General features: G+C 42.1%; 2 protein-coding genes across 12 annotated transcripts in view; one reads left to right on the top strand and one right to left on the bottom strand.

The window, feature by feature from the left end:
- OSBPL1A (oxysterol binding protein like 1A) overlaps positions 1 to 5,435 on the top strand; it is a 216,257-nt gene extending 210,822 nt beyond the window's left edge. For 6 of the 9 annotated variants that reach the window (XM_024757870.1, XM_024757871.1, XM_024757872.1 and 3 more), the window contains one exon: positions 4,200 to 5,433. In XM_024757870.1, the coding sequence (XP_024613638.1) occupies positions 4,200 to 4,302 (103 nt within the window). In that variant the 3' untranslated portion in view covers positions 4,303 to 5,433. Of the gene's footprint in view, positions 1 to 4,199 lie in introns of all 9 variants that reach the window. The other 3 variants (XM_024757869.1, XM_024757867.1, XM_024757868.1) reach the window with 1 other exon arrangement.
- On the bottom strand, positions 4,410 to 27,736 carry CABYR (calcium binding tyrosine phosphorylation regulated). 3 transcript variants are annotated; one of them, XM_024757878.1, is made up of 6 exons: positions 26,570 to 27,736; positions 23,949 to 24,121; positions 23,803 to 23,856; positions 10,724 to 11,071; positions 7,162 to 7,763; positions 4,410 to 5,935 (listed from the first exon to the last, which is right to left on the bottom strand). In XM_024757878.1, exons 2-5 carry the CDS (start codon positions 24,094 to 24,096, stop codon positions 7,171 to 7,173), a joined length of 1,143 nt encoding a protein of 380 aa, XP_024613646.1. In that variant the 5' UTR covers positions 24,097 to 24,121; positions 26,570 to 27,736; the 3' UTR covers positions 4,410 to 5,935; positions 7,162 to 7,170. The 3 variants fall into 3 exon arrangements, with proteins under 3 accessions (XP_024613646.1, XP_024613644.1, XP_024613645.1); XM_024757876.1 differs by having other exon boundaries at positions 4,410 to 7,763; positions 9,971 to 11,071; XM_024757877.1 differs by having other exon boundaries at positions 9,971 to 11,071; positions 23,949 to 27,736.
- Positions 27,737 to 27,939: the final 203 nt, after the last annotated feature.

A 27,939-nucleotide genomic window follows, 5' to 3' on the forward strand; every position in this document is an offset into this window, starting at 1 on the left:
AGGAGCTTGGGGTGGGGTGGGGGGCGGGGTGGGGGGGGCTGGCAGACTGGAGACTGCAGAGCCTGGCTCACTGCGCCCTGTGAGTTGTCAAGTATTTTCCACTGGCTAAGTTCAAGCTGAAAGGGCCGCATGTGTGCAAAGAAAAAGGACTGTTTGGAAGGTAAGGTTAAAACGTTCCTACACAATTACCACAGGTAAGTGTCAGTTACGCAAACTACCTTTCCTTCTTCTCCAGCAGAACACTGTCCCTTCTATTTTTAAGAGGGAAGGCAGAGTTACAGATTTTGGCATGAAATAGGTTCAGAGCCATTTGCTTATATATGAGTAAATTATAGGGCCATTAGCTTATTATATATATCATGTATCACGGATATTTAGACAATGCCTTTACTCTTCCAAACACAAGGGACTTGACATGTCGTGGAAATACGATTTGCTAAAGTGACATCTTGGATTCCATTCAGCAACAGAAACTGGGCAATAAAATTTGCGAATTTTGAAAGTGTTCTTTTTAAGAATCAGGAGTTACGTAGTCACTTGTATTGAGTAATAGAATCTCTTGTAAATAGGAATAGAATAAAAACATTTTCTACATTTATATTATGTAGTAGAAGCTGTTGTCCCATTATTCAAAGTTATTAAATAAATTTCAGAGCCAATATGGGCATAATTTCAAAAGCAGTTTAGTAGATATTTTTTGGTAGCCCTTTTGCATCTTACACAGTTATTAGAACTAGAAATGACCTTAGATGGCATCTAGTCCAGTGGTTTTTGGACTTTTTTGTTAGCATCAAAATCTTTTTTGCCAACGAACACGTAAAGAATCTACAAATATAGAACACATGGCCACCAGGCTGCTCGGGTGGGAGCTGAGCGGTAGGGCCCGCCTTCTCCCACCCACACACACGCAGGATCTGGGAAACCACTGGAAAGCCATTAGTCTGGAAGTCCCCTCGTTGTATGTGAAGAAACCAAACGCTGGTGTATTTCATTTAAGAGACTCGCTCAAGGACAAGTATGCCGCAGACCATGATTAGAAAGAACCACAAAAACCAAAAGCACGTTGCTTTCCTGCAATCCCTTCTGAAAAGATTTGATAGATTTTAATCATTGTTTCTAGTCTCTTCTGCGAAAACTCACTTTGTACTGTATTTCTAATTTGTTTTGTTTTGTTGGCCACAGTGCACAGCTTGCGGGATTTTAGTTCCCAAACCAGGGAATTGAATCCCGGGCCCACGGCAGTGAGAGCACCAAGTCCTAACCACTGGACCACCAGGGGATTCCCTATTTCTGATTATTAACTCCTTTATTTTTCTGGCCACATTTTCAAGTGTGCAAAGTAAGAGAAAAGTATTACTGTCAGGTAAAGTCCTACATGCAGAAAGTAAGGAGCTTTAGCCGGCTCTGTGTTAGCCTGAAAATAAAAACTAGAAGCTATGTTTGTGAGCTCCACTTTGGAGCCTTACACATGCTTGCTTCCACTGCTGTCTCTTAGCACCAGTAGTTCTTATATGAATATACAGACCTTAAAAATGACCCTACTGACCCTTTGTCCAAATGGATATGTGCTTGGAGTCTTTTTCCAGTAGTGGTGAGAGGTGGCATTCACTGACTGGGTCTACTCCTGCTGATAACGTGCTTTTTGAACAGCGTGGTTCAGTTTGTGTCGGGGCGGGGATGGGGCAGTTTGTAAAGGAGCATGTTCTGCCAGGTAGAGCTGAAACCAGCCCTCAGAAATCAGACCCAGAACCTTGTTGTGTAACCTGTCCCCAATTCTTCCACACTAAAAGCTGGCTTTCCTGTTGACACCAGTTTCACTCATTTGAAAAGAGTTCCAGCTTTGGGATTTTTCAGGCTTTAAACTGTGGTTCCTGCGTATGGAAATGGCTGCTTGTGATCCTGCCCTGTTTTCCTAGAGGAGCCCAGAGACCTTAATAAGTGGGGTTATGTGGGGAGAGAGTGGGGGGACTGGCAATAGACACAGGATTTGAAGAGAAGGTGGGTGGTGAGGCCAAAAAAATTTGATGACATCATCTCTTCCCTCAATGCAAGCATCGTGCAGAATTAATATTTTATCTAATGTTATTTTACTGATATAGACCCATGGAGTCTGTAGACTCAGAAACATTGACTAAAGGGTAACAAAGAACAAAGACATCTCCTCACCCCCCTCCCTCCTTTTCTTTTGCCTCTGCTTGCCTAATAAGACTTTGAAAAGACAGCATGGACTTCTTTGTATGTGGAGGGGGGTGCACTGATGGCAGCAGAGTTTTCCAGACGTGAGTGCTGGAAATTAAGAGACTAGATGTTGAGAGAAACTCTGATCCCTAGCATCAGACCTTCCGATCCGAGGTGCTCATCTTTCGTGCCATGTTGCAACTCTCTCCAAGAAGTGCTCCCCGAAGGGAGGCCTTGCAGACATGGCCTTTAGAGCACTTGGCTTATGTGTGAACAAAAATACATTCTTTGCTATTGAATCTACTGTTCTGCACAGTCTCTTTGCACTTGACTTTCCAGTTGTCCACTTTGTATGGAAGAAATCCTGTGGCACAGGCCTGAGGCTTGGTTAATTTTGAGAATTTTTTTGGTTACCTTGATTTTGATTTGCCTGATTTTCTGAAGTGCTTGATTTTACTAAGCCTGACTACAAAAGTGCTTTTACTACGTGGACTTTTGAGACCAAAAGGAGTAAAATTATATACTTCGTATTAGACAAAAATTCTGTGACTTTGATCAAACAGTGGTTCCTTAAAGTATTTCCAGCTTGGTTACCAAAGTCTGAAACACACATATCTTGATCATTTAAAGTAGACTTCTAATTTTTCTAACTAGGGAAAAGTCCCAAAAGCAAAATAATATATGTAATATTCTAGAAAATCTGGCCTAGTGGGCATTTACTATATCAGTCTTCAAGGAATTAGCCTCGTCTGAAGCATTTTTTGTGTCTTAGGGTTTTTAGTGCTGCTGCAGTGATTAATAGGACCACTTGGGACTTACCAAACAAATCTAAGCTCACTCTAATCGTTAAATATTTTTAGAGGCAATTTATTTGGAAAGAATGACAAAGACATACGAAACTGTTTTCATAAATATTACTGAAAACTAAATCATATTAGAAAATGTTATACAAATTGAAATTTGAACCTTTTGAACAAATAATTTTTCATTTCCATTACCCAGAGAAAGCTGGGAATGTGGGAAGTGGATGACTTGTTATTTATTTATTTTTATGAATTTATTTTTGGCTGTGTTGGGTCTTTTTTGCTGCATGCAGGCTTTTCTCTAGTTTCGGCGAGCAGGGCCTACTCTTCGTTGCAGTGCGCGGGCTTCTCATTGTGGTGGCTTCTCGTTGCGGAGCACGGGCTCTAGGGCGTGCGGGCTTCAGTAGTTGTGGCTCGTGGGCTCTAGAGCGCAGGCTCAGTAGTTGTGGCACTACGTGGCTCCGTGGCATGTAGGATCTTCCCGGACCAGGGCTCGAACCCGTGTCCCCTGCATTGGCAGGCGGATTCTTAACCACTGCACGACCAGGGAAGCCCCATGACTTGTTTTTTAAAGGGCAAGAAGAAAATTAGGGCAGCTCTTTCTAGAATTTGAAAAATGTTAAAATCTAGATGCAGCCTATGAATCTCTATTAGTATGGAGAAAATGAAGACCCAGGAAGATCTGGATCAGATTAATTTCAGTGGATTATGTGTAACAGTGTATTTGACAAATCATGGTCTTTAACAACTTTGATATCAGTGACTAGCTTGGGCAAGTTATTTAACTTCTCTGACATTGAGCTCCTCATTTGTAAAATGAAACTAAGAGTTTGGTGGTGGGGTGGCATTTACTCTGAATCAGGCACCTTCGTGTTACTGTAGGTAAGTGGTGAAAGTTAATTTCCGTATTCGAATTCCTTATTCCCCATTGCTTGATAGAATGCGTTGAAGGAATGGGCCTAGGTGAACAATTAGACAAGTACTGTTGCTGAATGCTGTGGAAAATCCTTGAACCTTTTGGGTGGTCTCATTACATATTTCGGAAAATTATTCTATATATGTGCTCTCTAAAAGCACTTTAAAGTCTCTTCGGAAATCCCTGACTCACAGGACAAAGTGAATCGCTGCAGTAGGGGAGTCTGCAAGCTAGTGAAGCAGCAGGGACCCTGTGATCGGGAACAGTTTCCCCCATAACTGTTGTCTTTCCTCTTTAAACAGGTGGTTCCATCAAGGTCCTAATCCCTACAGCGGAGCCCAGGACTGGCTTTACTCCGGCAGCTACTGGGACAGAAACTACTTCAATTTGCCTGACATTTATTAAAACATAGACAAGTTGGAGCATTTGGCTAATCTACAGATAAGACTTAAACCTGTGTTTTAAATTTTTCTTCTTTGATTTCTACTCATCTTTTGAAAAGAGAAAAAATCCTCTCATGATAACTTGCATTTCACCCAACAAAAGTAGGGCATAAGGTGGATACTGGTGATGAAAAGTCTTTGGAAAAATGGGTAATTTTGCTATCCCAACATGCTTATTTGGAATACTATTTTATCTAGAGGTATGGGAAACTGTTGGAGAATATGCTTTTTGGTGGTTGCTGTTGCCATATTCACTGAAGGTTTATACCTAAATGTAACTTTAGCTTTATGGAATTATATAGTAACCCAAATCAAGTTATTTTGAATATTTTTAGGCTGTCATGCTTGAATGTTTTAGATTTAACTTCGAAATGTTTAGAATTCTCCTATATGTTTATATGCTCAAATATAGAGGTTATGCCATCTTGTAAAGACTGCATTGAAAAGATGGCTTTTCTTCTTACTAATCCTCTCAATTTTACCCCTTCCCACCTCTAAAAAGAAAAACAATGCCTGAATGTTCAGAAGAGAGATTCCTGATTTGAAAATTCTAAACTGGAAAAGGTATTTCGTTTGCTTGTTTTAGTGCTCTGATTTTACTTTTACAATGTTCTATAATTAATGTCATTAGAATTCAGATGTTTGAGTTGTACATGTTTGAAAATATGTATAAAACGTAGCAATTCACAAAAATACCCCAGAAATATAGATTTTAGTCACCATCATTACGTAATGAGAAACCTTTTTAAATGCTTCAACTCCCAGTGGCAAATGCCACCAGAGAAATTCAGTTGTACTCATGTATTATAAGTATCAGACTATATAAAAGGAGGTCTTGTGCATTTCAAGTTTGCAAGGCACCTGTGTACCTAAGATACGTATGGAGACCTACTTGTACAGTAGCTTTGCCCCTTTAATTGGGGTACATTAATCTTACGGTATTTATCTACCCAACCCCAGACTGAGATATTGCTCCAGGGGGCCTTAGGTAGCTGCCAGTAAGTTATTCTAATGGCTGTCGTGAAGTTAACAAGTGTTATAATGAAATAATCTACCTGATGCTAAATAAAGGCTTCAGAATGTTCAAAACAAACAGTGTGGTCTCTTTTAAACTTTGAAATATTCTAATGCTGCACTTAATAGGATGCCAGATTGTCAGGTGTCCTTACAAGAAAGTAAGTCCTTGTGCTGCCACGGTCCCCAGGGCCAGAGCTCACCCCCGGGCTCACGTGCTAAGTAGGCAGTTAGCACTCACTGTTCTCTGGGTAAATACAGTATTTATTAGAGCAAGGTGCCACTGTCTTCACTTGGTGTGAATGCCAAATACAGAATTACCAAGTGGAATACCTTGGTAGAAAATCGCTAGAGTGGAAAGTTTTTTTTTACAATGTATATGAGCATTGGAAAATGCTATTGTGTCATATCACAAGTCTGAAAATATTTAGGACCTGTTGTGTTCAGATGTTTGTACACTGCCTAAATTATAAAATAAGCAAGGCGACGAGGTTTTATGCTTGCATGAAGTTTATTGATATATTACGCTTGGTGGCAGACTCCACCTTGAAGGTCAGCTCAAACAGTGTCATCTTCGGCACCTGTTAGGAATAATGTAAATAGTGACTTGTTTAATCATAAAACTGAACATGTAAAATGAGTGGATGATCAGAAAGGCAAGTTCTAGCCTGCTCTCCTGCTAAGCTCTTAACTATGTTATCCGTGCACGTGCACTAAGATATCCTAGCACCTCATGCCCAAAATGGCCATTTTGACAGTTCCACTAGAAGTCTAAAGGCTCATAGTCCTAAGATATTTTCAGAAGTCTCCTTAAGTATGGTAACTGTGGTACTTGAACCTGCCTAAAACTGAAATCTAGCTTTGTCAGTGAGACATGCAGCTGCTGTCATTCTTCTGGCTCCCCACTGAACTTTCAGCCCCAGTCTCTTCGTTTGGGAGGCAGGGCCCTGAGTTACGTGGTCCCCTCTTCACGTCTGACTTCACCGTATGTGCTCTCCCCAGCTCCTCCCAGCCTGTCTCCTTGTGGCCAACTTGCAGAGTCTTAAGCCCCATGCTTTTTCCTGCCCTTGGCCTCCTTCTCCTGTGCAGACGTCAGTTTACATCTATGCCTGAACACCCCATCTAATAGAGGGCCTGGATCAGTACTACTGGTTTTCTTCCTAATAAATACTTCACGTATCATTTACTTTTCTAAGGTGTGGCCGCATGTTTTGCTTGCTCTGCTGTACGTACACACCTGGGGAAGGAGAGGCTAGTGCTGTATGTGGTAGTAAGTACTGGTTGAATAAAAATTTTTTAATGATTTGTGAGTGATAAAAACTTATCTATGGTTAACACCACTTGTCCCTTTAGCTCATGAATGTGTTTCCAACCTATCCATTCTGCTGTAAGTAAGTATTCACTGTACAAGGGAGCAGGCTTACCGCATTGACTGGGTGCTCCATATATAATCTCTCACCTTGTCCTCCCCGCCCCTGAAACCTGCCAACTAGACTATAAAATTCCCACACGAGACTGTCTTATCTGTATGTTAATCCATCCCTTTGGCATCTTCTACGGGGCTCAACACAACGCCAGGTTTTCAGAGGTGGCTGAGGTGGTCGCTTGGTTATGTGTTTTAGGCACCAGACCCTTGGTGTGCGGCACAGTGCGCCTGCTGTGCGCTGAGTCGTAACGTGGTAGGGAGGTGGGGGCACTGCGTGTCTCCATTCAGTGTCTTAAAATACCTCAGTCTCTAGGTCAACAGATCAACCTGCTTGAAAACTCAAGTGTGTTAAGGCCCACATATCATGGGAAGAGAATTTACCTGCCAGTTTCAAGTTTCTGCTCTGCGAACATTGGCAGTAGTCACAGTTATTTCTCCAGCAATACCGTAACTTCCAAAGGGAGGACATTTGTCACCAAATCCTGAACGCTTTTTGGCTACATCTTCTACTGGGAAAGCGACAGAAAGAAAAACTGGACTTTGTGGTCTGGGGACATCTTGTCCACTTGTAGGAGGATTAGCATTCTGGGGATTGGGGGTGTGTTTCTGGAATTTCTGATCTGCAGGAACAGCAATGGGTACTTGCACTGCAGCGTATCTCTTCAAGGCATCTGACTGGGAAACAGCGTGTCCAGGAACAGGCTTCCAATCCTGTGCTTCCTGAACATTTGAGCCCACTAAAATAAAAGGCGGGGCACTGGTCTTCTTGCTGTCCATCATCCCGTAAGTTGGAGAAGTAACTTTTGGTGGATGCTGCAGAAACTGTGGATCCTTAGAATTAGGTAAATAGAGGGTTGCCTGGGGGAAAGGCCCAGGTGCAGGTGGTGGTGATGGGCGACTTTGTTGACTCATATCAGTTAGACAATAAAGGGTCCACATGTTAGAATATGGTGGTGGTTGTCCTGCTTCGCTTGCTGCTATTGCTATAAAAAAAAAAATTTGCAGGTGTTAAAGATTTGGTCTCTGTATCAGGCGCTATGCACAGAAATGGTTTTTTTACATATAAACAAACAGCTGTAGTAATATGTGCCATAAAGCATGCTATAGAGAGGGCTAAATGTGTTTGGTAATGTGAAAGAAAAGAGATTCTCTACAGTCAAAAACGAGAACAGTGTTGTGATAGCCAGTGGCACGGACACTAGGGTTGTGGCTGAGAAGCAATCTCATTCTAAGTTGCTGTTTCCAGGAACTTAACTGTAGACATGGCTTCTGCAGGGTCCTCAGAGGAAATGGAGAATCAACAATTCTGGCTCTACCAAAAAAATCAACTGAAGAGTGTGTTAAGCCATTGAAAAAAGCATTAAAAAAGGCACTGATGTGTCTGCATAGTGATTGTTCTCTTTACGGAAGAAGTCAGCACTACGTGTCATCTTTTGATCACATAATCAAGGACCTCTGGCCCTTTGCAGGCGGCATCGTCTCCCATCAGTTTGTCACTGCACACAAAACATCACATAATCTAGGACTCGGAACCTGAGAGCACTGCTCCCTCTTCGGCAAGGCTTGAAATCATAGGTCCTGGGTGGCAGTAGAAGGCTGGTTGGTCGCACAGTGGATCTTTAAGTAAAAAGAGGTCTCGGAGGGCCGTCCGTCTACTTACACCAAGGCATCTACCGTGTCAAGTTAGACTTGCCTAATTGAAGACAGTGCCGTCTTGGAGAACGAGTCCCAGAAGCTGGGACGGAGGAGCAGAGGTTCCTGATGGAGGAGCTGCACTTGGCCCAGCTGTGCTGAGTCACCCTCTGAACACGGCACGCATCCCCAGTGCAGCTTTGTTTTCTTCCCCGGAAAAGAAAATAACACTATGCACACAATTAAGCTGTGTTTTCAATAGCTTCAGATGCTTTCAACTGATAGTTCTGGAAGCTAATTAAAAATACGCACGAGCCCAGTCTTCAGGTTTTTGTGAAATACCCTTAGTGCTCGGGAAATAGTGAAGCACTTGAGAACAGCAACTTGGGAGGGAAGTGCTGCTTAGGCCACAAGTGTAATGCCAGCCCCACAGACTACGTTCCAACACTGCCCTCTGCCTTTTCAGCTGCGCAGAATCCCCGTCACACTGCCAGACAGAATTTGATCTCTAAACACCTGCTGTGCCACTTTTTTATCATTCTGGCTCTGGTGAGAGTCAAGGGTGAGAGAGTTTCTGCAAAAGGAATGGCGCGGTTGGTTCCTGCACGTCCCACCTCCCTAAACGGATAAGGGCCGCTGCACTTGCCTAGATGGATTGGGAGGGTGAGCAGACCAAATGCCATAATTAGATCGAGATGGGAGGTCAAACCGTGTCTGTGTCACGGGAAAGCGGTAGTGATAGTTCGGCAGCCAAGAAAGCAGCTTGATTTGGGCGCCTGTCGGGGAACCGAGGGAGGGAAGCCGGCCAGCTTTGCCGCGTCCATCCTTTCTGCTGCTGCTACCTCCCCGCTCCCCTGGTGACAGAACTTCAGCTTGACCTTTCCTCTCTCCATCTAGCTATGAAGCCGCTCCCTCATCTGCGGGAAGCTCCCAGGCGGGACGTCAGGGCTTGACCAGCCCCCAGACCAGGTTGCAGAGTTCTCCCACCTCAGCGCAAAAGCAGTCAAACGCACCACCATTTCTTTCACGTTTTTAATGCCATCGCCTGTGTAAATACTTTGTCGTCATTTGATTTTACTTTTACAGGTGAGAGATTTCAAACCAACACCCCTTAGTTATGGTTTTGCAGGAGTATCCAGATCACATGAACGTGTTTTACAGCTGACAACAGGCTCTACCATTTTTCACCACATGGTATGTCCAAAACAACACGAAAGTGCTAGATGACCGAACTTTGAGGCCAAGCAGTGGTGATGTTGCTTTAAAATCACTCATCTCGTAAGAGTAAAATCTCAGATACAACAAAGTCTTTAAATAGGTTTGGCATTTTAACTACTACTAAAAACAAAGCTTTTTGACCAACCTGCAGGGAGCCTACCTAGATGGTCACCTGAAATATAGATGTCACTGGAAGCACCGTTTTTCATTTTGTAAGTAATTATCTTACCTGGCTCCGTCAAACCTTGTTTAGGTGCTACTTCCCATTCTGGTTCGATTTCTGGTTCATTAAGACCTGGAACAGGAGGTTAGGGGCCACTAGATGATCTTACGGACGCACCTGAGCGCACTACTTGTGCGGCTTCCCCTGAGAGCGCGGGTTTGACCTCCGTCTCCTGGGACGCACGGTTTTCCCATGAGTCCTCCTGCCCAGCACTGCCAGGGGCCAGCGCAAAGATGTCCACTTCAAGGTGCACAGATATCTCAGAGCTCACTGTTGTGGCAGAGCCGTCTGCCTCCACGTGTACTGAGGAGCCACATTTTGCACTCTCCAACTGCACAAAGTTTGCAGAACCCACAGATTTTTCAGACACGTGTGAGGCTGTCTTGCCTACTACAAGTATGGGACTAAGGGGTGGTGACTGCTCGTTTCCTTTAAGACAAGCAGCTTGATCGGAAAAGGGGGTAACTGTTTGTTCCAGTATTTGCTCAACATTAGTAACTCCTTCGATCACAGGCTCATCTTTACAGATAGATGCTCTGTGCGTGGTGGACGGCACCTCAATAGCAGCCTGCAAAGGGGCCTGAGGAGCTTGACTGTGAGCAGGAGGTTCTTGTTCATCCTGCAAGGGGAATGAGGAAGCCAGTGGTGGTTCAGCCTTATGGTGTTTAGGTTCACAACCCAAATCTACATGGACAGATGTCTCGCTCAGAACCTGCACTGCGGCCATCTCTCCAGAATGCACAGGAGTGCCCACCACATCATCTTCAGCAGCCTCTGAGCTCAGCACCTCCTCGGGAAAAACGGGCATACTTGTTGCCACGTCCACCATTAAAATTTCAGAGTGATCCGAATGAACCGAGGAAACATTACCTAACATCTGAGCAGCAAACTGAGCTGGGTCCACGGGGACATAGGCCAGCTCGGGCGAGACAGCTGCTGGCGACGGCGGTGAGGCTGGGGTGGCGTTCTCAGGGGCGGTCAGTTTCGAAGGAGCACGAGCTACTTCAGGGGTGCCCTCGGGCTCTGAGAGCAGCTCAGCATGAACTGACGGGAACTGCGTGGTTTTGTTGCTAAACTGCGGTGCAGTTATGTTGTCCTCCTCTGTGTCCGTAGATTTTTCCATCCATTTAGGTTCCTGGGAAACTGTAGATGTTCTTTCTGGCTCTTTCATGCATTCTGGTTTCTTCTCTTGTGCCATTCCTTCTGACCACTTCTCCCCTAAAAAAATGAGAGTTAGATGGGTTAATAAGTACTTATTCCCCAAAAAAGGAATTATGAAGAAAGCATAGGTTGAGCTTTCAAATGTCACTATATACGCAAGTACAAAAGAGTTTTGCTTTAGTTTCCAACATCTGTAACTTCACTGTGGGCAAAACAAAACCTTCCTGTCCTTATCCACTCAAAAGACAACTTGGTTCAGTTCCTTAGAAATAAGTGACTCTAACACTCAGATACCACCTTGAGCTGGTCAGCGTCAGGGGAAAGATCATAACTGCCTAAAAGTAAGCAGAAAACGTCCATGGAAAAAGCTCCTGATCCAGACTTCCACACGAAACTGGGGAAAGAAAAAAACACTTCGTAACTTGGTAATGAAACAAATGCTGTCGTATGATTAAAGGCATTCTTCAGTTTAAGAAAATTGGTATATAAAGTTCAACTTAATGAATTGGAAAACTAGGGGACTATAGAATATTTTTACATTAGGAAACGTCATGTTTTCTATTCTAAAAATGGTAGCACCTGCTGGTAAGGTGTGATAATGCAGCCGAAGTACTGACCCAGAAGAGCAGCAGATAGACAGCTCTGGTTCCAGAAGTAGGGCTCAGTGAATCCTCAGGCAGGAGGAAAAAAACCATGGCTTAGAAGGTCAAGACAACTGATGACATCCAGAAAGCCCTAGAGCTAGAAAACTGCTGTAACAGCATCTTCTGGACTCAGCGTCCTGCTTGTCACACGTCTAGCCTCACCAGACGTCTGTCACAGCTGCTTACTTTACTGAGGAGTCTCTCTTTGGGGAAGCATTTACCTAATATCATGAAATCTGCAGGAAAAGGAGAATTTGCCTTACAAGAACATACTTGCTTCAAGTCAAAACTTTGGAAACATGTCTTCATGGGTCCAGCTCTTTTCCAAAGAACAGTGTCCTCCAGGGTCTCCTTCTACATTAGCGGCTGATTTTTTGTAAACTCGAATCAGGTGTCTAATTCTGGACATGGATACCACACAAACGCTCACATGCTAAGAAAAGTTTCAAAAAGACAAAATCCACATCTACTCTTACCTCCCTCTGCTTCTAGAACAATGACCTCATTTTCTAACCAGCCACCTCCTCAGGACTTCCCCACCCATTTCCAGTCAAAGCCCTTTACCCACTAATACACTTGACTGTTTGTGCTGTGTGTAAAATACACTAGGCATTGTTGAGGATGGAAAAATTATTAGGACAAGACCTCATAAAGCTTAGGGGAAATAAGATATACAGATATTACCGGTTAAAAGTGCAAGTACTTAACAAGGGTACCATTTAAGACCTATGGAAGCTCAGAGGAGGAAAAGATATCCTCTGGCTGGAGGAATAAGGGAAATTTTGTTTAAATAAGCCTGGCCTTACGCTTAAGATAAAGCTGCACAAACTGTCTGCCCATCACAATGAGGAAAAGCCAGATAAACGTCAAAATGATAACTGTGAGCCCATCAGAGAGCAGAGTCACAAGGCAGTCAAGTGATCTGATTTCCAAAGAGTAACCAGCCCAAGGAGAGAAGGGCCACAGAACTCTCTCATCTGTGGCAGGGCCTGGAAACGTCACCACCATACCAGCTGGTAAGGTATCAGCTAAAATCTTAATGAACTGATGAAAGCCAAATGTGGGCTAAGATGTCTGTCTGGAATAGTCTGGGACTCCAGACACAAGAAGTTCACACTCACAGGCACTTTTGTGGAAGATGGAAGCAGGGTAGAAGGCCAGAGGGGAATCCTGTATCAACAGCAAACAGAGCGCTCCTTCCTACCCCTGGGGCAGAGGCAGGAAACACTAGCTCAAGACTGACCACAGATACGAGGCAGAGATTGCCGCAGACAACTGACAGGAACACTGAGAAAGCCCCATCCTCAATGCCTGGTGCAAAGATCACCTAGGTCAGAGAATCCCTGCCCCGAGAGCCCAGGACCAGCAAAGAGGAACAGCAGCTGCCCCAGGAGGGAGGGGCAAGTGTGGGGAGAGATGCCCTCAGTGAGGCCGGCTGGCGGGGAAGGCCGAGGGCAAGGTCAGGCACCCACCGCTAAAGGAATTTGAGGCCCGTGGAACAGTGAAGGTAGGAGAGCCACCACGAAGCCCAAGCCCAACTTCTCACTAGACTCACCTAGACACCTACACAGCAGTTCAAGGCCTCTACAACACTCTTTTCCCCCACAAGGACCTAAATTCCCCAAGTAATGATTTATTTCCCCTGAGAGTTTTCAAGAACCCAACCAATTTAGGGACTAGATCACTGCAATCCCTAGATTGCCTGCATGGGACTCATGTGATACATCACTTACACGATAGGAATTCAGCTTCTGTGGAAAGGGCCACTTAACCTTTTCAAAGTGTCTCACAGGCTTGTCATACCTAGAATTGTATCTAGGAGCTTAATCTTTAGGTTTAGTATTTTTGCCTCTAGAAGTCCCCTGTTAAATAACCATTCTGGAAAGGTAAAGCATTATATAATTATGAATCATAACTCATCAGAGAATTTATGATGTTGCTTCCTTCCCCACAACTTTTTCATAGTAAAAAGGTGTATGAGAAGATCTGGGTTCAGTCCTGTGATTGAATAGATGCATGGCCAAGTCAACGGTTCTGAGCTTCAACCTCCTGGTGTGCAAAATGGGGATTTTAATTCTGACCTCACTGAGGTTTTGTAGAGATTAAATGGAGTCATTCACCTAAAAGTGTTCCATAAACTGTAAATCACATATAAATGGGGAAAGAATAAATCAACACCTAGTTAAAAAAGTTTTGAAATGTGATATCAAATTAAAAATTATAAGCCTCACATCTTTAAATCAGCTTTGATTAAAATTAATTGGCAATTTCATAATCTGGATGATAAAATGCAGGGTGTTTTTTCCCATTTATAATATATGTATTTGTATATATACATATATGTCATATATACTATTTTTAATAGATATATTTCATCACTGTAACATTAAGTTGAGATCAAATACCTTAAGCTTTAACAGTGTTTTTGAAAATGTAAAGCACTAGATGAACCATTTGGTTTTGTTTAGAATACATGACAGAATGTTAGCAAACATACACAAACAAGTTATCACATAATTATATTGCGTTCCTGTTGATATCTATTATTACAAAAGGTAAAGAGCTTTTCTCTGATGTTTTAAGGTCTGTTTAACAGTTCCAAAGATTGCCGACTTGTAACACTGAGATTATGTTTGTGTAGAAAACTATTTCTTAAAGTTGTAAACTAGGTTTGCTATAGGTTGATCTTACATGTCAACCTCATGAAGATGAACTCAGTATGACGTCAGTAATCTGGTTTTACTTGAACTACAAAAAAAACAAAAAACTGCATGAACTCTCAGAATTACATACATCACTGAAGGCACTTCTTCCTCTAAAACATTTCTTTCTAAGTTTAATAAATGACTGATTAAAACTCACTGTAGAATCCTGATTTTCCATGAAACCAATCAGATAGATACATTCCAAGCATACAGTATTTCTTGGAATAGGCAGAACTCACGTGGAGACTTGGGGTGCTTGGGGCATGATCAGGGAAGAATAAGGAAAAAAGGCATGTCTGGCACTGAAGGGAAATCTGAAAGCTGTCCCAGACAAGAGGAGAATATGAAGCAGGACATAATAGGAGATGGGAGAAGTGATTAATAGGAGAGGGGAGAGGAGAGGACTGCAGGAGGGGAACTCACAGGAGTGCTTGGACTCAAGAATTTGAAGTAAGTTAGGTACATATAGTTTTAAAAGTTTAAAAGAGAAGAAGATTCCAACTACTGTGTTTTGGAATAATATATGTATATATACCCCTGGGGCAGAGGCAGGAAACACTAGCTCAAGACTGACCACAGATACGAGGCAGAGATTGCCGCGGACAACTGACAGGAACACCAGTGACTATAAAGTAGGTGGTCTGTTTCTTTTCTCTCCTTCCTCTCTTCTCTTCCTTGTATTCATTCTTTAGTCACCAATCCTTAATTCCTATTATGTGATAGACACTGGAGAATCTCCTAAATAGTACAGTCTGATTAGGGTTAGAGGCACATAAACAGATGACAATGTGATCAGTGCAGTGACTGAAAGATGTATTGGATACAGTGGCTTTTAGGTAATTTTTGTTAAGCTTAAATGAGAAGGGGCAGGTGTGAAAGGGGCCCCGCACAACTGCCCCATCCAAGATGCCAAAGAGCCCCTGCAGAGTACAGGTGTAAACCAGCCCTGTGCATTCTGATTTCCCTTATCAGAAAATTTATCAGTCTCCCTTGGCCAATGGGACAGAAGTGGAAGTCTGCTAGACTTCTTAGATTTTACTTTTTTAATGAAAGAAAAAAGTATCATTGATGCCACCACTTCCTCCTCCTTCCTGATTTATACATGGATATAATGCCTAGAGCAGTGGCATAAGGCTACAAACAAAATATGCTAAGAATGATAAAGCAGAGAACCTAGATAATTGATGCTTTATTATTATAATATCAGCAGCAGAATGAACAGCACTTCCAGATACCTTGTTTTTCACTGCTAATCGGTTTTCTGTTACTTGCAGCTGAGTACTTTCCTAATATGAGGCATAAGTTAGAAGTTATAAAGCAGGGACTTCCCTGGTGGTGCAGTGGATAAGACTCCACCTGCCAGTGCAGGGGACACGGGTTCGATCCCTCATCAGGGAAGATCCCACATGCCGCAGAGCAGCTAAGCTCGTGTGCCACAACTACTGAGCCTGTGCTCTAGAGCCTGCAAGCCACAACTACTGAAGCCCGTGTGCCTAGAGCCCGTGCTCTGCAACAAGAGAAGCCACCGCAAGGAGAAGCCTGTGCACTGCAGCAAAGAATAGCCCTTGCTCGCTGCAACTAGAGAAAGCCCACGCACAGCAACGAAGAACCAACACAGTCAAAAATAAATTAAAAATTAAATCTTAAAAAAAAAAAAAGTGAATGAGGGGGATTGTGGTATATGCTGCTTTTTAGATACCATGTCTGTTTTTATTCTATGAATTATGTATCCATTTTAATATCCATTTTCTCATTGGGTATTTAAATATGTTATCTTAAGATTTATCAAGGTGATCCGTTTGGATTTTCTATATCATGTCATCTGTGAATAAAGTACTTTTACTTCTTCCTTTCCAATATGTATACCTCTTTTTTCCCCCGACCTTATTGCACTGACTAGAACCTACAGCACAGTGTTGAATAGAAATGGTGATGTCAGACATATCTATTCCGGTTCTAATCTTGATGGGAGATCAAAATTCACCATTTAGTATAACATTAGCTGTAAGTTTTTATGCATACACGTTATCAGATTTAGGAAGTTCCCTTTTTATTTCTTGTTTGCCTATAAACTTCTTTAGAAGTATTTCTTGTAGAGCAGGTCTGATGGCAGTGGATTCTCTCAGCTTTTGTCTGCCTGAGAATCTCTTTATTTTGCTTTCATTTTTAAAGGATATATTCACTGGATATATATTCATTCTAGGTTGGCAGCTTTTTGCTTTTAGCACTGTAGAGATGTCATTCCATTGTCTTTTGGCTTCTGTAGTTTGTTAAGAAATCTGCTATTTGTCTGATTATTCCCCAGAAAGTAATCTGCCTTTTTGCCCTGCCTGTTTTCATGATTTTGTCTTTTTCAGCAGTTTGACTATGATATACTGAAGCGTGGATTTCTTTGTTTTTATACTGCTGTGGGTTTACCAAACTTTTTGAATCTGTAGGTTGATGTCTTTCAATCAAATAATATTTTTCCATCTACTCTTTTCTCCTCTGAATCCAATTACATATTAGACCCTTTGATCATGTCTCACAAATGTGTCTTACACTCTTATTGTTTTTCTTCTTACTTCAATTTGGATATTTTCTATTGCCATGTTTTTTTAGTTTCTAATTCTGTCTTCTGCTAGTAAAGCCATCTAATAAAAATTTAGTTTGCAATTGTGAAATAACCATTTGTTTCTTATTTTAAGATTCTTACTCTGTTGAAGTTCTCCATCTTATGTAGTCCTTATGTAGTAATTCTAATATTTGGATCTTCTTTGGGTCTGCTTCTACAGAGTGTTTTATGTTTTAGTTCTTAATTATTAGTCACTTCCTCCCACTTCTCTGAATGAATGGTAGTTTTTAATTGTATGCTGGAAATTGTAAATGACACATTGTAGAGACTCTGACTATATTGTTTTCTTCTAAATGGTGTTGGTCTTACTCTAATAATGGCAAATCTGATCCTCCTGAGACTTCATTTTACATTTTGTTAAAATAGACATATTTCAGCTTTGTTCTTACTCCTAGCAGATTGTCTTTATTCCTAGGGTGTGACCTTCCTGGGGTCTCAACTGGATTGCCAGGGTTTCAGAAAACTCTCTTCATTTTGGCTGGGCCCAAACTCCAAAGCCTCCCCCAACACTGTACCACTTCTGAAATCCCTACCTAGCTTTCAGTCTTCCAACAGCTCTTCTCTGCTAAGCCTTCACAAGCCTTACAGTCCACACATGAGCACTTAGGAAATTGCCCCCCCACCAAAAAAAAGGAAATATTTTTGCAGACTTTTGGGGAATCCGTCTCTGCAAATGCCTCCTCTCTGGTGCTTTGTCACCCCAATCCCAGCCACATTAGTAGCTCCAAACTCTGCTTCTCTGTTCTCTCTTCCTGGAGAGACTTCCAATCTCTGCTTGGCCTCTATTTTCCTGCCCATGAATTTGAAAAATGACACTGGGGTGAATATGGGGCTCAATTTCTGTGAACCCCATTTCCCAAGAATCCAGACTTTGTTTTATATAATTTCTTCAGCTTTTACGGGTATTTATGATAGGAAGGTAAGTCCAATATTAGCTACTTCATCATAGCTGAAACTGAAACCTCTCAATTCCTCCTAGCACGGTATCTGGCAATGGGTAGGAATTTAAATATTTGTTAAATGAAATACTGAATTGGACTTTAAGGATATATAGAATTTGAAAGAAATGGGAGGGAAAGGAACTCCTGGAGGGAGTTAGCATAAGCCAAAATCAAATGATCAAAATCAAAATTACTTTTTCAAAAAATGACAAGTTGTCAGTCTGGTGCATAAGGTCTGTGAAGATATGAAATAAGAGATAATTGCAAAGGTAGGATAGATTTAGCTCATAGAAAGCTTTGCATGCCATGGTCTTATAAAGGGATCAAAAGTTACCTACTATAACTTAGACATGCCAGAAAGCATTACTTTACTTTCTCTAGCTGATCTCAAATTGCATTAAAATGCTTACTTCCCAAAGGCAAAATTTATTTGGTCTTACTTAAAAATATTTGTCCCTTCCAGTTTAAAAGTCGCTTTGGGTTTATTATTCAGTCTTTTTGGGTATTGCTTTTTTTTCAAAGGTTCTCCCCACTTCTGAAGAGGGGATCTGAGTGCTGTGGTGAGCTCTGGCTCTGATCCACATGTTGTCCTTCTCTGCTGGCTCTCAATTACCTCTGGTAGAGGCATAACTCATACTGCCTGTGTTCTGGGTGCTAGTCTCTGACTTCACTGTATTTACTACTCAAGTTTCTACTTTGTGAAATGTGTGGCCTGTGTGCTTATTTCACTGAAGGACTGAGAGATTCCCTTCCTAATTTGGTCCTTTAGCAATTAAGGCCTAGCTGAAAGTTTATTTTATTCCCAGCTTCAACATTTTGCACTTAGCTCTCTATTAGTGGGTTGAGTCACTTCACTTTTTCCCATCTGGATTACTTGCTGGTCAGCACTCTGGGACAATCTAAACACATCTGGATCCACTAAAAGCCACACACAGGCCATAGGACACAAGAAATATTATCTCAGTCTCATCTGAGAAACACTCTCCATTATTTCTAATCCATTGCTTCAAATGTAATTATTTTATTCAACCAGTATTTACTGAATGTCTGATCATGACAGTTACCACAGTGCAGGAGCTGAATGTAGCAGGTGATGTGCTAAAGGCAGTACCATGCTAACCACTCAGCTTCTGAGAAGCATGCATTCTTCTAGACAGCACCCAGGAATGCAGAGAACAAGCCACCTGCTTGATGAGTCTTAGGGAATTCTGATCATAAATTCCACCTACCTTCCTTATCACCAGTTTCAATGTCACCTAGCACTTTTCATGCACTACCCACACCCCAGCACCACAATCCCATTGTCAAGAAGGACTTTCCATTTCCCTTTCCTGTGCAGCAGGAAATGGCCTTATATCTTATCTTTTTTCCTCCCTCCTCTATGGCTTATATAAAGTAAAAACTTGATTCTGGTCATGTTAAGTCTTAAATCAAAACTCAGCTTCGGAAATTCCAAGAAAAAACAGGCTCCTGCAAAACTCTAAAGTGTTAGCTTTTTTATTACGAACTTTGGAAACTCAATACTGAGTAATGACTTCCTTGCTCCAGACTATATTTACCTTTTCCCTACAGTAAATTAATGCTTCAATGGGTAGAGATCAGCAGAGCAAACAAGAAAAAAATAGAGGTTATCTGAAATCAAGAGTATAGTAATTTAATATTTTTTAGAAGTACCCCTACAACACTAAAGAGTCTGGAACAGTATGGAGCTATCAGAGTTCCTGGATAGCAGAGTCAGATACTTAAGGAAGAAAGGTGTCCTTCCTTCATGTAACTGACATCTACTTGTGGCTCCTGACCTCACCTTGGCAGCCTGGTTTACCATCCTAGCTTTCCTGGTTTTACTTATCTGCTTCTTCCCCGGCCCCCTCCTCTCTTAATCCTGACCCTGTGTTTCTGTCCGTAGTCTGACAATCTGACCCCAGTTCTTGACTATACCATTTGCTCAGTGATTTATTTGCGATCTTTAGTATGGACAACTCCCCCAAGTGATTAATCTTACCACATCATTAAAGCACGAAGGACCTAAGCCCCACTCCCAACAACATCGCCAGATAATCACTACAACTTTTTTTTTAAGTCAAAAAAAAAAAAAGTGAAAATTCTTAACCTTGGTACAAATTACCACCCTGCCAAGGCAAACACAAGACTTGCAGAAATAAGAGGGTCCTTCTGACACAATACTCATCCCTGTTTAGGGAATCAGTATAGCCTTACTTGAAAAAAATGCCCAGGAAAGTACAGAGTACACCAGAGCCTCATAAAATTTAGTATGGATAGTCCTGAAATAGATTTCTTGTTTTTTTAATGAGTGGATAGCTACAAGTATGTGTAATGAATTCTATAAGGCATAAAAATAGAATTTGGCATAAGAAACTGAAAACATATATTATGACTATCTAATATGAATATATAACTCAAGATAATATTTAATGATATGCATAACTGTTACGGTGCTACGTAAGGATTGAAACTGGGCTCAGTGATGAGCAGCAGTTTGTGACTCTAATTACTACTCTATGGCCATGCCAAGAACGTCCAGGGTCAGTTAGAAAAGTTAACAGGTAACTCAGTTGGGGATCTAGGTGGGCTAGGCCTTCTTGATTCTTCAAAAGAGGTGGCTATTTCCTGCCTCTTTTGGAAGCCAAGACAGGAATAACACTAGAAACTAGACTCAATTAGGCTTAAAAGGACGGAAGGTGATAGTGGTGTTGAGATCTCACCACTCTCGTGGAGAAACCACTGCCCTCTTCGTGGAGTGGTGAAAAGATCAGAATTAGTACACTCCTTCCTGACAGGAGGAAGAAGTGAAAAGTGGGAGATAATGTGGGGAAAGAGAACTGAGATTTCACTCCGAGTTCAAAAATTAAAGGTTTTTCTAGAGGGCTCCTAGTGATCCCTACTAATGAGTCCTACTACTACTAGGAAGATCTTCATGCACTAGGAAGATCTAAGTTTAGATCCCAACTCTACCGATTAATATTTTAGAAACTTACAAGTTATCTAATTACTCCCAAGCATCAGATTTCTCTTGAGTAAAGTTGTAGTGATGTTACCTACCTTATAAAGTTCTCTTAATTGACAAAATATATTGTAAATGCCTAGGACAAAACAGTTACTCAAAAAATTCCATTCCACTTCTTCCTTCTTTTCCTAGATATACTAAGTGGTAGAACTTGAGACAACAGTTTTGCCTTAAAATATTGCCTGAGTTTCTAAAATCCCCTCAATGATTCATGTGGATTAGTGAAGAAGCTCTCCTGAGAAGACTGAGAAATAGAAAAGCTTTCACTGATTCATCCAGTAGTAAGACCTATTTAATCAAGTTGCAGAAAAATACAAGAGGAGGATCCAAGAAAGTGTTTTACATGAGCTGCTTTGGAAATGAGCACATGTGGGTGAAACGCCACAATGGAGGCCTGGATAGAGCCAGGCTCTGGAAAATGGGAGAAAAGATGAGAGATGACAGAGAAGTGAGAAAAGCTGCTCTCGTGTCTGGTTCTTTTCCTCCTCCCTCCTTCATCACCTGCCTTTGCAAGAAAGTTTGAATGCAATGGGGAGATGGGTAAACACTATTGGTCCTATGATGAGGCCTACCAAAAATGGGGCTCCTTCTAGGAAAAATCCCAGAATGGAGGGTTTAAATAAAATAAATGGTATGTGCAGGATATACTTATCTCCATACTTTCCATGCATACGGGCAGCTTGGTAGTAATGCTGCTAGGCAGCAAACTAACCAGCTGGAAATAACTTTGGGGGATACATCTGATATCTGGGAGATGAGTGGGCACCAATGCATCAGGGATGGTAGTTTAGCTCTTGCTTCTATCACCAAGTTCTAATAACTGGTGCTGTCTTTTTTTTCCTGCTGTACAGCAAAGTGATTCAGTTATATATTATTTTTATATTCTTTTCCGTTATGGTTTAACACAGGTTATTGAATATAGTTCCCTGTGCTATTCAGTAGGACCTTGTTTATCCATTCTATATATACTAATGAAGAAGTCCATTAAGAAGCCATTTGGCATGACAATAAAAGGCAGACAAAATGAGCCCAATTGATACTAGACCGTAACACTGAATATATTTTCTGGTTATACCTTGTGTTACCTTCCCCAACTCTCTGGGGAAGAACAAGCAACATTCGTTTCTACTCTACTGTCTAAAGAGCAATCTGTTTCTACAGCCATACTGTGAGTCTACACTATGTCAATTTCTTTGATATCTACAGTTACTGGAGGAGAAAGGCAGCAGTATCTCCTACCCCTTACCTCCATCGAAAGCATGGCTGCTCCATTAGTTCAGTCTGTTAATTTTGAACCCTGAGATTCAAAGATGTTACCCTAGCTGGACCAAAATCCACGTCAGTTTAGTCCACTTGCTAAGCTGAATGGTGGGTATACTCTTCAGTAAACAGATTAGCCACAAAGGCTACCACTTAGTTACTTACAACCATAAAGAGTCAGTGATAGAGTCACTGACTTTATCACCATTCTCAAACACAGCAAGCCTGCACAGCCAGTCCTCTCAAAGATAGCTCCTGGTATAAAGGACACAAGTACAAAGGCCATAATAACTTTGACCGCCTGGAAGATCAGGCTCATGGGAAGGGGGAGAGTGGTCAGTGTTCCAGCATTTGTCTGTATATCCTGCTGGTGGTAAGCAAATCTCAGACCTCTTTCCTTTGGTAAGCTGAGAATGCCATCAGGACCCTGCAGGGAAGCACCCAGACTAGACAATAAAATATTCCTAAACCATGGCGATTCACTCTCCTGCCCCTTGAAATGCTGACTCTTGCTATTCTTAATCTTGTTTTCTGTTTTGGGAGTCTCTTTCACTGTAGATCCAAACCCTCATGATTTTTACATTTTCCTAGGTCTACCCCTAATTTCTCCCTATCTTGGCTATGTTATCGATTAACATCAGTGGCAGAGAATAAAAGTGGCCAAAACTCACTGATCCTACCTTTACTTTTTCTATGGTCACTTCACAATGTTGGTCAGCCAATGTAGCATTATTTAGTTATTTCTCACACTCACCTTAAGTCACCATTTTCTCCACAAAATTCTTCCAAAAGCTTTTCTTACCGTTCTTTTAGATATGTGTGCCTGTCCTTGGTTTAACTAATATATCCTCTTCTGCTTATATTGATCTTCCCAAATGTTCATAGTGTAAACTTTGCCTTTTTCCTTTCTCCCCCCCCCTGACTTCTTCACTGCTCCTCCATCAACTCAGTTTCATGTTGTTATGTTCACATAAGATAGACATTTACACATATACACGTAAAACAAGTTTTTCTAAGCAGACATACAGCCTTACATCACAGGGACAGGCCAGAGACCACCTTCTATGAAAAACTTATCTCTTCACTACATAAAGAGACTCTTGGAACAGAAAAGATGGTTAGTGACACCTAATCGATGTCCTGTCCTCCAAGCTGGACTGCACTTAAACCATCATGGGGAGGAAAAAAAAAGGGTGATTAACCTTTTCTACTAAAATAATCTTCCAAGAATAGTGTTTCTACAATGTTCCTAAGTGATGTGTCTCATTATAATTTGAGTATTACCACAAAATTCAATTCAAAGACAGGCAAATTGGAAAGGGCTTGAGTCATAGTTGACACACACTCTTCTAGGTCTCACTGTACCAAATGGTTTGCAAAAGAAGAGTGTTTCCTATTTTAAAATTTAGAATCCTCCAAAATCAGTTCTCAGATTTTTTAAAAAACTGATTCAATAATAAAAATAAAGCATCAGTGTGATTATTTAAACAGACAATATTTGTAAGCATCACTCCTAAGCTTAAATGTATGCTATACATTTAATGATGCAATAATTTATAACTAGATTTTTATTAAACTCTTACTACTTACTGTACTTACCTTTTATCTGATGAAATTGTTTAACAAGATCTTTTACATCCAGAGAATTATTTCCTAAAGAAATACAGGAAATCAGATACATAAAACTCCCAATTTAAAATGCTTTCTTTTTCAAAGCAACAAATATATAAAGCAATATAACAAACCTTCTCTAAACACAATAAGTTCTTTGAAATAAACTGCTGCAAACTGGGTGATGTTTGGTGGATTGGTCTTGAGTATGGCTCTGCTAACTCCCTCAAGCAGAGTCTTGAGGCCATAAGGTACGACAAGTCTGGGCCTTGCAGAAATCATTCTGGCGGGATGTCTGTAATCTCAACTATAATGAAGAAACACAAAGTCTTATAAATAGTATATAAGGTTTTTATTAAAAATTTACAAGTTAACTATAGCTTCTAAGAACAAATCTATCTCCTATGAAAATCACTAGCCTTAGTTCTAATCTCTAGGTATTTATTCTAGTAAAATGGGCTAATGTTAACAGTAGTTTTTAAAACAGAACTATACTACCGACAACTTATTATGTGCAGGTGAGCAATCTAGTACTGTTAAAGGAATCCAGGGGAAAAGCCCTGCCAGGAACTCCAGTATGATATTAAAAACAAAGAACAAAAACAAACCAAACAAAACCTGTTTCTACAAAATTCAGTAAATATTTTGTGCAGTAAAATGTCAAGAAATATAAATCGAGCTCATTTATCTGTGTCCAAGAAACAGCCTTCCAAACCATATGGGAACTGGCTTTTCTATACATTCATCAAATAGAGTTACAAAGTAGAATTTCTACAAGAAAATGTATCTTTTCTCACTTTTCTAAATACATCCCCAGACACAGATCATCCTTAAGTATACATGTTTTAAGTTTAATTTTGTTTTTAATATTCATCTGAGTAGTAACTTGTGGTATTATACCACCCACCACCATCCATACCTCTTTTCTCGTATCTTCCCTTAACCTCTGCCATAGTTTTCCTCTCTCCCTTCTTTTGGCTTTCTGGATTTTAAGTGGTACCAAGGGCATTGCACAGTCTTACCCGTAACTCTTAGCAGCAGAGATTGCCACCCTAAACTGTGTCAGTGTATGTGTGTCCTGTTTCATTCTAAAAAAATTATTTAAGAGGGCTTATAAACATACACAAAGTAGAAAATTAAATATTTAAGGAACTCAGTTCAGTGGTTAAGGGGAAAAGTATGGTAGGAAAAATAGGATGAAGCCACAGGTAATGTCCCAAGACAAGCCCCCTGAATTACCAAGTAGCCATCACATAATAGGAAATGGTTGGTTAAATAATTCAGGTTTCCTGAGATAAAAAACCAAATCAGTTGCTTGGGAGAATCACAGCTCTTCTGGGCACTGAGACCCAGGAGAAATTTCTCCTATGGGTCCTCATAAAGAGAAGAATAGTGTGATATAATGAACCATGTCCTCAACAATATCTCAATATTGTTGGGGCCAAGGGGCACTGTTTAGTTACAGCAGTTATACAAAAGGCCAACTTCTAATTAAAAAGCAACTAATAGCAAAATGCTGAATATTTTAAAAGCACATTTCATCTTCCTAAAGGTCAGGAAAAAATGAATATCGCCAGAGCAAAACCTTTGAGAATTAAGGGCACTGTATTCGATCGCCTAATGAAAACTTACTATCAGAGTATCATTCAACAGGAGATTTACTGAATTAAACCATCTTTAAAAAACCAGTAGTGCACCTGTAGCAGGGCCCCATGCTAAATGTTAAGGGACATAGGCGGTAATTATATGGATGATACATATTCACTTCATTTATATTTTATATATATACATGTGTGTGCATATGGACGTATATACGTGTATATATATGTCCATATATACATATATACACATATGTATTTTTAAGTACATCCGTTGCACCCCAGTGCGCGTTGAAAGATGGGTCATGATTTGACAGTGGCTTACCGGTAGCCACGACGGAGCTAACAAAACACCCATTCTGTAGTCAGCAGTTGGTGCTACCGACCATGGGGAGAACGCCCACGCAGAGATCCTCGATTTGCCGCACCCCTCCCCCTCCCCAGGCTTTGTGAATGGTTGCGGAGCCGTTTAGGGCCCCGGCCCCAGGGATGCGGAGCATCCTACGACGCAGCTCCTTACAAAGAGCTGTCCTCGACAAGATGAGACACGCTGTGACACCGATCCTCAACTACATCAACGGATAAAGTCACGAGTACAGACGCTGAGGGTTGTTTCAAATGACAGCTCACTAATTCTGCTCAAACTTCTCCTTGTGTGTTTGACAAAAACACATTTGTCAAACACTAACAGATTTTACATTCCCCACACCAAACCCGCTAACCTAGGGGTAACGCCTGTGCAGGAAAACGGTGCCTCTGGCTGAAGATGCGAGAATAGGGGCTTCGGGGCCACAGAAAACGTCAACGGCACCCACCACTCACTTCCTAAACACCTACGCTGGGGTCTGTGCTTGTTTTGCCGTTTGGCTGGCTTGGTGGAGGGGGCAGAAAGACCTGGGAGAGCGGGCGTCCAGATTCCACACCGACTAGTTCAGCGGTGGTGGCGGCAGACCCGCCGACCCACACCCCGTACCCCCCGAGTCCGCCACACGCGCGTTGGCCGAAGGTTGTTGCCTCACTGGCCGGTGTGGGCACCCGCCGACCTCCCACTCCGGGGGCCGCCACCCTTCCCGACACGTGAACCGTCCACCAACCCCTCCACTGCGAGGGCCTAACTGCCGCTGGGCCGGGGGGCCTTTTCTCCAGACTTGCCCCACCTTCTCCTTTCCGGCTACGCTCTAAATAGCTTCCTCCTTGCCCCCTTGCGGGTGGCTCCTGGAGAAATCCGCGCACCTGGCAGTGTCTTTTATACCTCTGGGGGACGTCACGCCTACGTCACAAAGCCCCGCCTTCTCGCTGAAGGCTCCAGACGGCCTCGGAAGGAGGCGGGGCCTCGGCGGCCCCAGCCAATGGGGAACCGAAAAGGACAAAAGCCGGAACTCGGCAGACCACTGTGGTGGGCTTCGCCTTGCCTTTTCCGGCAGAATACAAAGGGGCGTGGGAAACTGACGTTTCCAAACTGCCGGGAGTCAGTCCAGGCGACAGCCTCTCCGCTTTGAATCTCTCGGTCTAAAATAAGAGCTGGCTTGGAAAGAAATAGATTTACGGCAGTTCTATCTTACTGCCACCGCATAACACCACTCTTGCCGCCCCCCCCATAATCTGTTGCTCTCTAGTCACCTTTTTGAAGAATAATTTCTGCCACCATGTACACCACACTAGTACAACATCATGCAGCGCAGTACTTCCCTTGAGAAACTCGCCTGCCGAAAGAGAATCTGGCATTGATCCTGAGTCTTTCTGTCTCTCCGTAATTCTGGATCTTGCAATACCTCAGGCACGATGTGTCCTCCCAAACCATACCATCAGGGGCAGGTTGCAAAGTCGACGAGGACTGTGTATAACTTCAGCTCCGTTTCACCAAAGTAAAGGAACAATGACTCCTTTAAAATACTCTGCTTTTTTACCCATTCAGGTTCTTATTTGTGCTGGGCATTAAATACCACCACAGTCACGATGATCAGACTCTAAGCAGCTTTCACTGTCATCCATTTCCACATGTTTAAAAGGCAACAAGAATCACTGTAAATCAACCGTTAAATAACATCAGGGCATAGATCTGACAAAACATTTTTACGTTACAAAAAATTAAGACTTCCAGAGCACTTTGCAGCAATAGGCAATGTTGAAGCCCCAGCCTACATCTATGCCGCACACGGCATTTTGAGGATATTGATCCGTCCATTAATTATTACCGAGTGCCCATTATGTGGCAGACAAGCCCCCATTTCTCATGAAGGTTACGTTTTAAAAGAAGAAGGGCTTCCCTGGTGGTGCAGTGGTTGGGAGTCCGCCCGCCAATGTAGGGGACACGGGTTCGAGTTCTGGCCCAGGAAGATCCCACGTGCCGCAGAGCAGATAAGACCGTGCGCCACAACTACTGAGCCTGTGCTCTAGAGCCCACGAGCCACAACTACTGAGCCCACGTGCCTAGAGCCCGTGCTCTGCATCGAGAAGCCACCGCAATGAGAAGCCCGCTCACCGCAACGAAGAGTAGCCCCCACTCACCGCAAGTAGAGAAAGCCCG

This window comes from Neophocaena asiaeorientalis, unplaced genomic scaffold (genome assembly GCF_003031525.2).
Source record: "Neophocaena asiaeorientalis asiaeorientalis breed wild unplaced genomic scaffold, Neophocaena_asiaeorientalis_V1.1 scaffold142, whole genome shotgun sequence".
NCBI lineage: Eukaryota > Metazoa > Chordata > Mammalia > Artiodactyla > Phocoenidae > Neophocaena > Neophocaena asiaeorientalis.